Consider the following 17,121-nt stretch of genomic DNA (forward strand, 5'->3'; position numbering starts at 1 on the left):
TTTGCTGTCAAGCATCTTAACCATTAAGCCATCTCCCTAGCCCACCTCCTTATTTTTTGAAGCAGAGACCCTCACAAGCTTACCAGTTGAGCTAGACTAGAGAGCCAGCATGCCCCAGAGATCCTCTATCTCTACCTGCGCAGCACTGGGATTCCAGGCCTGCACCACCAGGCCTGGCTTTTATGTAGGTGCTGGGCATCTTATCTCCGATCCCCAAGCAAGCTCTTTACTATCTGAGCCATCTCCCCAGCACCAGACTATATTTTATGCAAAGCTTATGTCAACATCAATGGCATTACATCATTTTAAAATATGAAGGTTTCCATTGTCAAGTTCACTCATGGCATAATAACCTCTGAATTAACTTTAATCAGAGAAAAAGCCCCCAGAGCCCCAAATACCCCACAATCAAACTAAAAGAACATCAACCTACTTCAACTTTTTTTTTTTTTTAACCCAGAGCTTCCACATTCCCTGTGTGGTTGAGAACTTTCCAATGAGACCACGCACCAATGAAGAGCTGGAGGAATTACAGAAAGTTTTGCAGCAAAAGAAGATTGAAGCAGAGTGTCTTAAGGTATAATTTTAAGGGTGTGTGTGTATGTTTTCAGGACCAGGAACATAGCTCAATGGGAGAGTGCTTACATAGCATGCTGAGACTCTTGGTTTGATCTCCAACACTGCAAAAAAATGTTTTAAAATGTGTGCATTTACACATGATATGATTTATTTAGGGTCCTTTTCATGCAGATTTAGGTTTGGAAATAATTTAATATTAAGTTTACATATAGTATAAGTTTATTTATATTTTTATTTCTTATTGGTAGAATATGTTCTAATAAATATAGGATCTTCTATCCATACAAAAATCAAGGAGCCTATGTCCTAATACAACATTTTGTCAGGCCTCAAAAATGAAGATATGCTTTTTTGCATGTGTATATATGTATGGAGTGTATGTTCATATGCTTGTGGTCACACATATGCATATGTGCATAAGTGTGTGAGCGCGTGTGGAGGCCATGCCAGGTCAATGTCAGGTGTCTTCCTCAGTCACTCCCCACTTTCATTTCTTGAGACAGTGTTTCTTGCTGAACCTAGAGCTCACCAATTTGATTACACTAGCTAGCAAGTGAGTCTTAAGGATTTCCTGTCCCCCACCACACTAGCACTGAGACACAACAGGACAACATGACACCATGACTCCTGGCATTTTATGTGGATTCTGGGGTCTGAATTTGGCAAGTACATTATCCACTGAGCTATCTAGCCCAGGATATGCCTTTTTTTTTTTTTTTTTGGTTTTCGAGGTAGGGTTTCACAGTAGCTCAGGCTGACCTGGAATTCACTATGTAGTCTCAGGGTAGCCTCAAATTCATGGTGATCCTCCTCCTCTGCCTCCTGAATGCTGGGATTAAAGGCGTGCACCACCACGCCCAGCTCATGGTATGCTTTTTGGCTTGTTTTTTTTGTTGTTGTTTGTTTTGTTTTTCGAGGTAGGGTCTCACTCTGGTCCAGGCTGACCTGAAATTCACTATGTAGTCTCGCGGTGGCCTTGAACTCCTGGTAGGATATGCTTTTTTTAAAAAATTAAATTACAGGAGCTGGGGCCAGGCATGGTGGTACACGCCTTTAATCCCAGCACTTGGGAGGCAGAGGTGGGGATCACCATGAGTTCGTGGCCACCCTGAGACTATATAGTGAATTCCAGGTCAGCCATGAGCTAATGTGAGACCCTACCTCGAAAATTTTAAAAATAAAATTATAAGAGCTGGAGGGATGGTTTAGTGGATAAAGTGCTTGTTTTACAAGCATGAATAGCTGAGTTCAAAAACCTAGAACCCACCTACAACATCTGGATGTTATGGCAGGCGTTTGTAATCCAGCCCTACCTAACAGCAAGGACAGAGGCAAAGAAGCTCAGTGGCCAGCTAGCCTTGCTGAAAAGCATTGGTAAGCAATGTAAGACTCTGCCTCAAAGGAGGTGGAAGGAGAAGACGGATAATCAGAAGTTTCCTATGACCTCTTCATGCTCACTATAGCATATACACACACACATACACACACACACACACACACACACACACCACAACTCACCACACCACACCACAACATACCACTCCACACCATACCACACTACAACACAGCATACCATACCACAACACACCACAACATAGCACAACAAACTACAGCATACCACAACACACAACTACACAACACAGCACATCACAACACAACATACCACAACATAACACAATACAAAACACATAAAATAAGGGATTTTTGTCCTCACCTGGCTCAAAAATTGTCTTGTTCCACACACGCACCCCTCTTCTACCACTAGAATTTATTTTTAAGCTCATTGATCAAAGATGAAGTAGACTCTGATTTGATGCAAGTTTTTTAAATATATATTTTATTAATTTATTTATTTGCAAGCAGAGAGAGAGAGATGCACCAGGGCCTCTAGCCATTGTGAATGAACTCCAGATGCATGTGCCACTTTGTGCATTGAGTTTTACATGGGTACTGGGGAACTGAACCCTGGTGATTAGGCTGTGCAGGCAAACACCTTAACCACTGAGCCATCTCTCCAGCCCCCAAAGTAGAGTTTGAAAGCAATCCCAGCTATTTTTTAAGTAACAATCTTTTACAAAGCAGTTAAAAGTAACATTTGGTGTAGCTTTGATCTAACTAGAACTTTGTACCCTATCTTTTTCTGAAGCATACAGAGAAGGTATGTCTAAATCTTAATCTACACCTAATCCCATGTGAACAAGTTCTTTGGTAAAATATAAAGAAAGCATATATTTTTTTCATGCTTAAGTAGCAAGAGAGATTCAGAATATTTTCAATCAGGTATCATCCTGACACAAAAGCATAAATATTATGTGCTACTAAAGGTCACTTTTATTCTTTTGATTTATAAGCAGTTTTTACTGGCTCCTGAAACTTTAATCTCTTCTGCAAAAGTTTCAGGATCTCTCTATCATTTTGAAATGCACCCTTGACAAGATAATTTGAAGTCTTATAATGATTTTTGAAATAATTAGGTTGTCATAAAATTGTTCTTTTATAGAATTTTTATTATTGTATAATATCCATGTCATCTTCTTCTATACTTAGCTACGGCAGGAAATTGTAGAGGTACAGTCTGCTATCACTTCAGTTAAAAAGCACCATGAAGAGGATGATGAAGAAGATGAAGATGAAGAGAAAATAGCAAAAGATACTAACTTGCCCAATTACCTGCTTGGTAGCCTGAGTCCTGAATTTGGGGTAGATACCTCTTTATTGTCAAGCCAATTGGAACTTCATTCCAGAGAGGAAAAAGTCAACCAAATTATATTACTAAAAGTGAGTAGATTTTTCTCTTTATCCTCAAATATCTCCAAAACTATCCAGAAGGTGTCTTTCAAGAACTGGAACCTGATGATAGTCAAGTGACATCTCTAAATACAATAGAGAAGCATACACACTAGCATCAGTGTCTTTTAGGTAGAGCTGGGTGCAAAGTTATTTCCATCCATGCAAACTGGATTTGGCAATGCCAAGTTTTCTCATCCTATTTTCCTCTGGCTGACACCATGGGCCATTATTCTGCTGGGAGCTTTTAGTCATCTTGGAGACACTCCTGAAGTCTATCCTCTCAGTGATGCAAACATAACTTAGGATCTTGTAAGGTCAAGACATGAAAGCTCATCTGTCTACATAACAGAAGGAAATACAATTTCTTCTCTTGAGATTTCAGGAATAAGATGTGAGGTCTCACTGGCTTTAAGCTCCTATTCCTTGCTTTCCACCAAACAAGTCAATTTCAGCACACATCTGAAATGTGTGTAAGACTGTACTGAAAATTTTTGAAAATTCACCCACTTGGCTGGAGTAGGATAGCTCACTGGACCAAGTGGTTGTCATGCAAGTTCAGACCACCAGAACCAAGTATAAGCTGATCATGGCAGCATGTGGCTATAATCCTAGTGCAGGGGTATCCACAATGCGAGGACCTCTCGGGCTTCCCGGCAAGCTAGTCTAGTTGAATTGGTGAGTTCTAGGCTCAATGAGGAACCCTATCTCAAAAAAATAAGGGATAAGTAATGGAGGAAGATATCCAATGCTAACTTCCACCTTCCACATGAGCACATGCATACATTCATGCATACCCACACACATACATGCACCCATACATAAACATGCATATATACACATGTGCACACCATATACAAATACACATTTAAAAAAAGAAAATGCAACCACTGAGATTACAGTGTGAAATTTACCATTAGCTATTCCTACTCTCTGGAGTCCTTCAGCCACATCTGGGATTTGTGCTCCTAATTTATACTCAGAACTATTTAGTTATTTTTTGTTGCTCAACTCCTGATAAATCAGCCCCCAGACGCTGCTCTTCTTGCTGCCTTATTCCTATATGGAGGTAACTTCAGCCCAAGAGGTGTTAAGATGGGTTTTCTATCCTGCTTTAATGCTTTAATCTTCAGTACAAAGATTGAAAGACTGAACTTGGATGGTGATATACAGGCCACTCTGAAATGGGACATTAGTGACTGAGTCAGAACAATCCACTTGAACTGGCTGCCACAGTAGGCATCAGTTGATCTAGCTGGCTTTTACCCAAGAGTGGCCTGGCCTTGTACATAAAGAATCCTCTCCAAATACCCTCTACAGGTCATTTCTTCCTTTCTACATATTTCCCCCATCGAGTTTCCAACGAAGAAATATTTAATTACCATATGCTACCTTTTAAATGTTTTATTATCAATTTTTTTTTGGGGGGTGAGATAGGGTCTCACTCTAGCCCAGGCTGACCTGGAATTCACTCTGTAGTCTCAGGGTGGCCTTGAACTCTCAGCAATCCTCCTACCTCTGCCTCCCGAGTGCTGGGATTAAAGGCATGTGCCACCATTCCCGGTTTATTATCAATTTTTAAGAACATGCAGATAGGTCAAAAGAATTTTCCAATGATCTCCAAGTACCTATCACCCACTTCAGTGCTTAGCATCATAAGCCTTGCTGCACACTGGATTACAACTCATATAATCAGAAATTGGTCATAGTATAGCAGTTATACTGTGGCCCTTAATTCTACCCCTGATTGGATGCTACTATAGATTACTGAACCTGCAAAAGACTCAGTAAAAAAAAAAAGGGGGGTAGAATTGGGTTGGAGGGATGGCTTAGCAGTTAAGGCATTTGCCTGAAAAGCCAAACCCAGGTTTGGTTCCCCAGGACCCACGTTATCCAGATGGGGTCTGGAGTTCATTTGCAGTGGCTGGAGGCCCTGATGCACTTGTTCTCTCCCTCCCTCCCTCTCTCTCTCTTTGTCTGCCAAATAAGTAAATAAATAAATATAAATCTTTTAAAAAAATGGGAATCCGGTAAGATTTGTTTGACCTTAAAAGATAATTTCTAGAATGATCTTGAAGGGTGAATGTATGTAGGATCATGTAAAGAGATAAAATATGATGTGTTCTCAGTAACCTGTTGATATTTTAGGATATCATTCACAAAGTCAAAACTGCTTTCAATGCTGAGTTTGATACAGCATTTAAGCAGAAGGAGTTTGAAATCACACGTGTGAAAGAAAGAAATGTTAGAATTGAAGAAATTATTGCAGACCTCCAATTGGGAGAAAAAGTCTGGCAGCCAGTATTTGAAGACTGTGAGAAGCCAGAAAGAACCCTTGTTGTGACCGACGATGAGGTACTGGCTAACCCCTTCTTTCTCAGGAGCTCTTTTGGGTGCGCTCTACGGATCTTGTCTGCAGCGCTGCAAGCAGCAGTATTGGGTAGCCCGCCAGGTAGTACTAGTGAGAGACGCGGTGGCATCGCCTCCACAATGGCAAAGTGTTCTCATATGAATCCCATGGAATCCAGGGAAGAGTTGGACTCAGTCTAGGCAGAAGCAGGAACCCCTGACTGGAGCTTCGTGGGGTCAGAAGGCTTCTTCCTTCTTCTCTTAGTTCACTTCTGTATGAACAATTTTTACTTCATATCTCCCACTAGAAAGAGCTGTTCATCTGAATTAGAATCCCAGTCCCAGTTCCGTGCTTGCTTGGGAAGTAGCTCCTTGCCCGCATGGGCACAGGTACTGGGGAGGGCACCAGGCTGCCCAACTGAGGCTGATGGAGTTCCACTAGCACATAGGCCATTTGGGTGGTATAGACCCTAGAGAGGCTAGCTGGATAGCCTTGAAAATACTACGCAGAAATAGTTTCCAGAAAAGTACCTCAAAATGCTTAAATAGGACCTTATTTCATTTTTTGAAAGTAAAAAACAATATATGGTCTTATAATTTATATAAATAGTTAAACTCATATATATATATATATATGATAAATAAAATCATAAATACATGTATGTGTATATATATGTACAAAATATAAAAGTGGAAGTAACTGCTTAAGGAAAAAGGACTAATGGGAGAGGCAGGACCATGAAGGGGTGAGTGGCAGATACAGAAGTGAATATACTCAAATACATTATATACTTCTATGAAAATGGCCCTACATGTAATATAACAGAAATAAATAAAATCACACACTAGATAATACACAAAGTAAATCTCTTGCTCACATAAAACCAGCTTAAGTACTTTGAGGCAAAAAAAATTGTATTTAAAAGAATTTTTATTTTATACAAAGCTTTTGTATCCCCTCGCCCCCACTCCCATTTCCTTGGGGGCAATCCTTAGTGGGGTCATGAAGGCCTTTGTCTGTCTCTGTGAGGAAGGGGGCGACCATGCTTCAGAGTGTTCCTACCCACTCTGTGGGTCTTTCCACCCCTCTTCTGCATTGTTCCCTAAGCCATAGTGGGCCTGTTGGCAGTTTGATTTAGTGTTGAGTTCTCTGTAGCCTCTGGATTTCTACTTTGGTGGTTTTGATTGGCCACAGTGTCTGTCACCATCACCCTGGAGCTGGTCATCAGGCTAGCAATGAGTACCACCGCCTCCTCTGCAAGTTCTCCTGGGCCCTGCAAGATGTGGGAGAGGTGGTACATCTCATGGTGGGCACATCTCTTTTCTTGTCATGTTGATGTATCTTGGTTTTCCTCCATTTTCTCTGCCATCTGCAAGATAAAACAACCAAGAGTGAGAGCACCTTGGGTTAAAAGAGGTATGCATAGTTATGTAATAGACTTTTTGGCATGTAAGCTCACTCTTCTTATTAAAGAGCAGTGGCAACCTCTCTCCAGTCTTTGAGTTTCCTGTCTATGGGATTCTGACTTGATTTCCAGTACTGGATATGAGTTCTGTCCCACTGAGTGGGCCTCATGTCCAATCAGAGGACAGTTGGTTATCTGCAAAGGCTGTATGTCCCTATTGCACCAGTATGCACTTCTTGTCTGGTTGGTTGATTTTGTAGCTTGCAGGGTCCCCTGCATATTCATGCTGTTGTTGACGTCCTCTGGCTGCTCCAGTAGGGCTTTCCAGCACTATAAGGGCTAGCCAGGAGACATCAACAAATATTTCTTCCAGTCCCTGCTAGATCCCAGGCACCAGGCACAAGTACCCTATAAGACTAGAGTGCATTTATGATTATACCAGCTTATAAAGTAGCTTCAAACCTTATTGCTGCAAACCTTACACCACACTACAGATGAGGAGAGTGAGACAGAGACCTTCAGCAGCTAAACCATAGCCTCTCAGCTCATGAGCAACAGAGTTGAGACCTAAAGCTGTCCAAAAATCATCATGCTTCAAAGACAACTTCATGTCCTCTGCCCTCTGCTATGCTTACCTAAGCATGCCATTCTTTCCTGAGCTCTGCTGTATGCCCCAGACCCAGATCAAGGTGTCAAGGAAGACCTCACTCTGTCCCTCTCTCAAAGAGCCCTGCTTATTGGCATCCACATTGTGTATGCTCAGTGAAGCCCCAGCCCCATTTACCCTGAGCTCTAACCCACATTACACACACAAGAGTGACCAAATACGAAGCCCTTGCTCTGCCTTTTCCTCATGGTGGCTGTGCATGTCACTTGGGACAAAGCCCACAGGCCCTTTTTGCCTGCCTCTCCTTGCCTTCTCCTTGTCTGGCCATTCTCTGTTCTGACCACACTTTCCTACCCTTGGCTCCTTGACTGCCCAAGCTCCCAACCTCTTAAGACCTTTTACATTTGACATGGGTGACACTTCATTGAGGCCCATACCCTTCTCCTTTAATCTTCTTCAAATTCCATTAGAAGCTCTTTCGTGAGAAAGACAAGATTTGAGAGCTCACAGAAAAGTAAAGATCTAGTCTTATTTCAAACCTTATCCTCATTCCAAAGTAGGAAATTGGTTGAAAATCTGGAATATCCCTTCCATCCCTTTAATACCACTTAACCTCTTCCAAGTATGTGGTAGGAAAATTTGGTTTGGATTTTATAAGAAAAGTACCAGGAAACTATTTTCTCTTTCAGATTTCAATTCAAAGATATCATACTCTATGGAAAAAACCCAAATCAGAATTGACCTTGGCACATGAAATGGAACAGTGGCATCAGGCACGGGTAGGTGGCTTTACTCAAGTGGTACCCAAGACCTTCTTTCATTTAGAGATAATTACTTTTTATCACAGAAACAACCAACATTGTTGTATCATGGTCCAGAGATAACTTGGATCTCAGTAAATTTCATCTACATCACTACTACCTCCTTGGCCCTACAAGGCAGCCATTCTAATAGCAGGTGGGAGACTACCCCAGCTGTCAGACCCCTTGTCTTAGCCACCCTCTCTGATTCTGGCTCTCTCCCAGGCCTCGGATGCCAGACTCAGAGGCCTGATGGACATGATGGGAGGTGTTCTGGAAGTCAAGAAGGAGGACATTTTGAGAATGGTGAGATTTGGGGCCATCTTTACGTATGGTGCAGTGGGGTGGAAAGAACTACTTACAATTCATGATTTTTGTCTGTTATGAAGTTCAGTTTTAGAAATTTGGTAGCAACAAATATGCAATAACTTCCTGGTACCTTTTAAATATGCCAAACAAGAAACTTGCTATCCATCACCACAAAAATAAAAAAGGAAGGGAGGGAGGAAGGAAAGAAATGAATACTAACACATCAGCACAGTGGTCTTGGTCTCTAATGATGGCAGGAATACCACTTCATCTGTAGTTGTTCAGATAATGCCAAGGAACATTTAAAACATATTTTTATTTATTTGAGATAGAGAGAGAATGGGCACACCAGAACTTTCAGCCACTGCTCCAGACGCATGCACCACCTTACACACCTGGCTTACGTGGGTCCTGGGAATTGAACCTGGGTATTTTTGGCTTTGCAGGCAAGTACCTTAACCACTAAGCTATCTCTCCAGCCTGCAGGGAACATTTTTTAATGACATTGAGGTTGGTATTCCTATAGTTCAGATAGAGTTTTAGGTATAACAATTCCAATACACATTGGAGTCTATCAACTAAGAGTCGGGACAATCCCCAGGTGACCCCATCTTTGAAGTCATACACCAAGAACAATGGTCTGACTCTCTGACCAAAGGCCATGGTCCTTGGCTTTTTAGTTTTTTGAATGCAAGCTGAGCTGTGAGGCTTTACTATACTGTATGACGTATGTAGCTATCTGCACTAAAGCATATGTTTCCTTTTGTATCTCCAGGTGATTCCTCAACCTGCTTTCATGATAAAACCTGATACTCTGTGGACTGAAGAAGAAAGGAGACATTTCAGAGATTATGAGAAAAAAGTCAAAGAGTTAAATGAGGAAAGAGATAAGTACAGAAAGGTTAGAAAAACAAAAGCTTAATGTAACCCACCTAACTTTTCCAGTCAATTTTTTTCTAGTGTCTTTCATATCTTAAAAGATTTAGCTTAAATTCTCATGAGGTAGAAAGGGATAAATTTAAAAACGTATAACATTTTTTTTTAAAGTTAAATGTGTAACAATGGTTTGGTTAACGTTCTCAACGATTTCAACACTTCCACATGGTTACCATTCGCTTGGTCCTTCATTCACTCTAACCATGCCCCCTGTAGTGCATGCGAGTCACTGCAGGGGCTGCTCTCTGTCTTGGCTATGCTCAGAAATGCCCTTGCTTGGAGTGTTCTCAGTCTCAAGGAGAGGGTTTGAGAGAAGAATAATGTAATCAGTGTGGCCCACACTTTACAGTTACTATTTGAGTTTTTTGGAATGCAGTCCTCTTTTTTTATGTCCTTCCATTGCAAAGAAATGTTCTCACATTAAATCTGCTTACAACTATAATAGGGATATAAAAGTTTATAGTAGTTGGGCATGACAGAGCACACCTGTAGACCCAGCACCTGGAAGGCACAGGCAGAAAGACTGAGTAGAGTTTGAGACCAGTGGGCTACATAACAAGACCTTGTCTCAAAAAAAAAAGTATATAACCAAGTAGATGATAGTTATTCTTCTATGGAGGAGGTAAAAAAGCCACACCATCATTCAAGGCAGGACAACTTTTCAGTTTTACTGTGGCAGTTTCTCACCAACACCTTCTCTGAACCTGTTCCTAACCGGTCTGTATTTTTATTCACTGAAGCCTTCCCTTGCATTTTAACTAAGGTTTCAAGATAAGCCTAAAAGGCCAAATGAGTAATCCTGGAAGAAGTCAAGACTTGGGTTAGGGAGTACAGATGACTATGTGATGAAGAAAGGTGACCATTTAACTGCATTTACTGTGTTTTTGTGTTACTTCCTTGATTATCCTCCATTAGAGTTCTCTGGTATAACCACGGGAATCCAGTATTCCATCTTCTCTGCACCAGCTCTCATGCAATGACAAAGAAAAGAAAACAACAGAAACCCCGTGGGTCCACCCTGGGTGAATGACCTAAGCAGTCTCAGTTGAGTCCCTACAGCTGTTCAGTGGCACTTCTCTTCCACTCCTAGCCTCGTGCTCTCACCTTGGACCACAACAATCCATATTATTTAGGAATCTTGTTAAAAGTGTGGAATCAGCTTCCACTGGGCATTCCATTCTGGGCACTATGAAGAGGCAGAGACTCTGCACTTCTAACAAGCTCCCAGGTGGTGCCATTACTGCTGGCTCATGGACCACACTTTGAGTAACAGGATCCTAGGGACCAATTCACACCAGTTCCTATGTCTTCAGATGTCCAACACCTGAGGGCCTCAGAGCACTCTCACTAAATCTTTTGTTTCCCTATTAGACTAGAAGCAACTGCAAGAGCTTTTCTTTAGTATACCAACACCACCTTTCCCACTATACTGTGCTGAGTCCATGGTATCTCACTTTTCTGTTTGTGGGTGGCATGACTGGGCACACACTCAGGGTTGTGCCTCCACTGTGAATGAATGATTCACTATCTCAGCTACTCAAGGTCATTACTAACTTGGCTGTTTTTCCTGCATCTTTTTTTCCCCTTTCCTTCCTATTGGTTTTTCCCTATTGACACAGATGCAAACTATCATCTTGAATATCTCTCATCTATCAGAAAAGTCCTCCCTTGAGGGGGTACTATAGTTCTTTCTCCTGCTTATGTGGCTTTTAGATGAAAATGATTTTATTTCAAATAAAAAGTAAGGAAAAAAAAAACTGTCCTTTTCTTTGGCCCTACTTCAACCCATTGCTCAATGACTCTACTTCCCTGCACAGCAAAACTCAAAAAATTTATATTTAGTCTTTCTTAATTTCTCCATTCCCAATTTAAGAGGTTTTTATTATGGAAAATATCCAATATATAAAAGTAGACAGAGGAGTATAACCACCTCCTTGTCCAGCACCAACAGTTACCTACTCACAAGCAGTCTTGTTTCATTTTATACCTCTGTCTTCTTCCCTCCCACTGGACAACTTTTTCAGTAACATAAAAATTAAATATAAAATATGCAATTAAAGAATAAAAATTCCATGAGTTTCAAAAACCAGTAAGATTATTTTAGGGCCAATTGTGTGTCTTGAAATTACTGTCCTATAATCAGTTTTCTGGAAAATTTTGCACAATTTGTTTTAATAGGCCTACTCAGTTAGTGATTTTTAATTTTTTTCTGTTATGTACTTTTTAAAAGAACAAAACATCCCAAAAAGCATCTTAGATGCATCTACACAGTGCGTCTGGCTGCAGAGGCAGAGGGTCTGGGAAGACGTGCAGAAGGCCCTTCCCGCTCCCCGTGGCAAATGCTAGTGCTTCTTCCTGTGAATGTTTCATTATCCCACTGCCTTCCTTCCAGTCACTGGAAGCAGAACTGAAGAAACTTCAAAACTCTATTCAAGAGAGCACACAGAACTTCGATGATTATTTGAAAAGACTCCTTGAAAGGAGAGTGAAGGCGGAGATGGTCGTCAACCAGGTAAACCCAAGCTTCAGGACTGTAACTCATTCTTTTCAGGAGCCCCCCAGGGACCTTCCATCACTTGTAGGAAATTGATCGATTCTCTCACCTGATGCCAAGGTCCTGTATGCCCCTGTATCCAGTCTCATGTTGGTGCTATGCTTGTATTTGCCACACTTCTCCTTCCCAGGTGCTGATAAGTGCTTGCTTTGGGGAAAGGGAGGGGGCTTCTGAAAGGTATGGGTGGGTGGGAAAGCCCCTAAAGGCTTTTCTCTTGGAGTGGCAGGATGTTCTAAAATTGATGGTGGTGATGGTTACATGACTGAACATGTACCGAAACACTGTCTTATACACCATAAATCGTGAATTGTGTGGTATGTGAAGTATACTTCAACAAAGCTGTTATTTAAAAAAGAATGCCCAGTATCTCTTATATACAAGGAAATGAGGAAACTATAAAATACTAGTAATATGCAAATGGCTCCTGAGCCATAGTCCTCTAAATAAGACCACTTAAGATTCAGAGATAAAGGGTTGGAGGCCTAGCTCAGTGGTACAGTTCTTACTTGACATGCATAGAGACCTGGACTTAATCCTCAACACCAAATTAAAAGATAATTTCATTTGTTGAAACTCATCAAATGTGTCAAAATTCATGTAAAGAAAATGTCAGTTGGTCACCTTTCAAAGAATAACAACCAGTTCATTGTCTGAAAACTAATAAAGGTAAGGTGTCCATTTATTCTGACTTTCCTATATGAACTAGACAACCAGAATCCATAAGTCTTTGTAAGTATTTCAGACCAACACCACTTTTTCTGTCTCATATGCAGATCCTAGCCTGCAGTATTTTTAATATGCGTATTTGTGTGGGTGTGAATGTGTATAGAGGCCAGGAAACTAGAAAGGGTTGGCAAAAAAGACTTTAATGGAGAGGGAAGGTAGTAGAACATGCATGATATGAAAGTGGAAGGGGGAAATACTGAGGGCAGAAAGATTTAAGTGGAAATGGATGTCAGGAATATAGGGGAGAAAACAGGTAGGGGAGGGTCAACAAAATCTATGTATGAAAAAGTCACGTGAAACCTGCTACTTTGTAATTTAAAAATAAAAATTTTGAAAGTAAGGCTGGAGAGATGGCTTAGTGGTTAAGCGCTTGCCTGTGAAGCCTAAGGACCCCGGTTCAAGGCTTGGTTCCCCAGGTCCCACGTTAGCCAGATGCACAAGGGGGCGCACACGTCTGGAGTTCGTTTGCAGTGGCTGGAAGCCCTGGTGTGCCCATTCTCTCTCTCTCTCTCTCTCTCTCTGGCTCTCTCTCTCTTATTCTCTCTCTCTCTCAAATAAATAAAAATAAACAAACAAAAAAATTTTTTTAAATTTTTTAAAGTATTTCAATCAGTAAGTGAAAAGAAAAGTAAACTCAAACTTACCATTGTACAACTCAGTGGATTTATGGACATGCTTGGAGAATACAACCTATAATCCTGCCAAAAGGGTCTGGCCTATACAAGGGATGTGGAGCCTGACAATCTGCCCTGTGAGGAAGCAACTGGTGAGGCACTGTGCTATAGTCTACTGGTTGCCACAAATGGACTGTGGTAGAAAGAAAATAAAAGGGGGCATGAAAATTATAAGAAATTCGGAGAGGTAACAATTTCCAAATGGGCACTCATGTGCCTAGGAATGCACACAAATAGAATGGCAGAAGATAAGAGGTTGTTACTATCAGCAGTTGCTATTGGGGTTGAGATTCTGATAGGAATACCAAGCTCCAGTGCTGGCAAAATTTGATTTCTTTTTTTTTTTTTTAATTTTTATTAACATTTTCCATTATTATAAAAAAAATCCCATGGTAATTCCCTCCCTCCCCACCCCCACACTTTCCCCTTTGAAATTCCATTCTCCATCATATTACCTCCCCATTACAATCATTGTACTTCCATATATACAATATCAACCTATTAAGTACCCTCCTCCCTTCCTTTCTCTAAAATTTGATTTCTTATGTTGAGTGGTGATGACAAGAGTGTTGGCATTTATAATAATTCACTAAACAATTCATGCATAGGCTTAATGGGTAAAAGCACCTCCTGCCCAAATGTGACGATGTGAGTTAGGAGTCTCATAACCCATCTCCAGCTGGACACAGTGGCATGCATCTATAACCCTAGTGCACCTTGGCAAGATGGAATGTGGAGACAGGAGAGTTACCAGATGAAGGGCTCAACTGAGAGCAAGAAGGAAGTTGAATTCAGGAGAATAACTGGACGTGCTTGGTGGCTCACCACCTAAGTGTATTCTTTTTTTAAAAAAATTTTTTTGGTTTATTTTTATTTATTTATTTGAGAGTGACAGAGAAAGAGGAGAGAGAGAGAGAGAATGGGCATGCCAGGGCTTCCAGCCACTGCAGGAGAATTCCAGATGCATGCACCCCCTTGTGCATCTGGCTAAAGTGGGTCCTGGGGAATCGAGCCTTGAACTGGGGTCCTTAGGCTTCATAGGCAAGCGCTTAACCGCTAAGCCTTCTCTCCAGCCCCTAAGTGCATTCTTATGTTGAACTTCCTGCGCTGTTCTCAGAACGACTCCCTATGGCTTCAAATTATAAGTAACATATAAAGCAGTGATTGAGCTCTTACACCCTGTTTTGCTCAGGGCACAGCTCCTGTCTTGCTTAAGGTATAGCTGCTTTGATTTTTACCTCACACACAAACATTTTTCTTTGTCTTGGTTCACAATAAAAATCACCATGTCTCAGTCCAAAACACTCCTCCTCCAAGAGAGACTGAGTCCTCTGCTGGTGCTGGTGCTGGTGTTGCATCTCATTTCTGTGTCCGTGGTGACTTTGTCTCCGAACTCCAACAACCAGAGGCCTGTTGGCCAGCTAGCCTGGCATATGCAGTGAATAAGAGACTTTCCCACAAATAAGATGAAAGGCAAAGAGTAATACTCAAGATTGTTCTTTGACCTCCACATGTGTACCATGACACATGTGCAGTCTTACACAGAGAACAAACATGCACACAGATCTTAAAAGTCATTCATGTTATATATTTTCTGCAGATATGTTTTATTTATAATAAAACAATGAATAAGATGACATAAATAAATATTATTGTAACAGTCTTGTCTCATAAACTTTGTTGACTAGAGCCAAGCCTATGACCCTTGATAGGAAGTCCTTTCTCAGAAATATGGTTCAGTGGCTAAAGACACTTGTATGCAAAGCCGTATGGCCCGAGTTCGGTTTCCCAGTACCCATGTAAACCTAGATGCACAAAGTGATGTATGCATCTGGAGTTGGATTGCAGTGGCAGAAAGCCCTGGTGCATCCATGCGCGCGCGCTCTCTCTCCCCCTCTTTCTCTCTGTCTCTCTCTTTCTCAAATAAATAAATAAACAATAGTTTAAAAAGAATATTGAAATATTAATTGCTGCCTCTGTTTTACTATTTCCACAGGAGGAATTGAAAATAAATAATCTCATCTTTTCTTTATTGCTGGATGAAGAATTAAACTCCAGAGAACGGTTTCTGAACAATTACCTTGTAAAAAAGCAGGAGGAAAAAGTAAGTTCAGTGTCTGATATCTGAGAGTCATGGTGTCTGACAGCTGTGCCTTTTATTCAGTAATGGCTCCCACGTCTGGACCCTCCCTGTCTTCTGCCCTTCCTACTCAACTGTTGGTTGAGGGCCTCCCTTTGTTCTTTGTCTTGGGCTGCTTGAGGACCATATGAAAGTTCTCACTCTCATCTCTTACTAAGGTCATGTGATTCACACCTGGGTAAGAGGCAGAGCTAGACAGTTTTGGTACGACACACTGTGCATGAAATAAAAAAAAAAAGAACTTTGTGGTGGAAAGCACCAACTTTCAACCATATACTGCCTGTATGACCTTGAACAAGGCATGCAACCTTTACAGGTGCTCCAAGGCCATTTCTTTAGGAAAGAGTGTTCTTTCTGAACCATTTGTGGAAACACAATTAAATGTGGAAACAATGGGTTAGTATCATCTTCTGAAAAACTAAATTTAAGCATGAATAGGTAGTAGTTGCTAAGGCAACAATGAGTAAAAATATGGAGTACACGTTTGCACAGATGTCTGCTTGGGTTAATAGCATTAATACTGGACAATTGTGAATACACACTTATATCATAAACTACAATCATATTCACTTTAAGAGTCTATTAAATAACATATGCAAAGGACTTTCCCTGGCATGGTGGTACATTTCTATAATCCCAGCACTTGGACAATGAAGTGGAAGGATCACATGATTGGGGCAAACCTGGCCTACGTAGGAAGACCCTGTCTTTAAATGTCTCCTTCATAATAACCTGCACGTTATCAGATTTCTATCACATCTGTGGAGACCAATTCATAGATAATCATATAACATGCCTACATCACCCTCTAGGATAGAAAAGAGCAGAAACAAGGACAGTAGAAATAGGTGAAAACCACCCCAGTGAGGATAAGCGTAGACTTTATTCAGAGCATAGTGGATTAAGGGAATTGTGTTTAGGAGGCAGAGTCTGGAAGCAGGCAGGGGAGAGAGAAGAAAGGAGACTTTGGGTACACTTGAACTGGAATTTGTCAGCATGGAAAATCAACCAGAAGAAGAGCAACATATTGCTGTCAGGAACCTATCTGGCCTTCTCTGGGTGGCCATAAATTCGAATGGGGACCAGAATTAAAGGTGCTGGCAATTACCGATCAGTTCTTCACAGTGTAGAGGTGATTGCATGAATGTCATGGTTAGCTTTCCAGAGGGCCACTACAGAGTTCTGTTCTTACGCACGATCTGTCTCTTGTCCTTGTGTACATTCAGTATTTGGGACACAGGCCCATGTGTCTCC

General features: G+C 41.2%; 1 protein-coding gene across 1 annotated transcript in view; it reads left to right on the top strand.

Moving 5' to 3' along the window:
- Positions 1-17,121, top strand: part of Cfap43 (cilia and flagella associated protein 43) — a 105,765-nt gene that overhangs the window by 70,358 nt on the left and 18,286 nt on the right. The window contains exons 22-29 of the mRNA XM_045161221.1: positions 461-577; positions 3,127-3,357; positions 5,515-5,721; positions 8,418-8,507; positions 8,754-8,834; positions 9,613-9,738; positions 12,166-12,285; positions 15,724-15,831. Coding sequence (XP_045017156.1) covers positions 461-577; positions 3,127-3,357; positions 5,515-5,721; positions 8,418-8,507; positions 8,754-8,834; positions 9,613-9,738; positions 12,166-12,285; positions 15,724-15,831 — 1,080 coding nt within the window. The remainder of the gene's footprint in view (positions 1-460; positions 578-3,126; positions 3,358-5,514; positions 5,722-8,417; positions 8,508-8,753; positions 8,835-9,612; positions 9,739-12,165; positions 12,286-15,723; positions 15,832-17,121) is intronic.

Source organism: Jaculus jaculus, chromosome 1, assembly GCF_020740685.1.
Source record: "Jaculus jaculus isolate mJacJac1 chromosome 1, mJacJac1.mat.Y.cur, whole genome shotgun sequence".
In the NCBI taxonomy this organism is placed as follows: Eukaryota; Metazoa; Chordata; class Mammalia; order Rodentia; family Dipodidae; genus Jaculus; species Jaculus jaculus.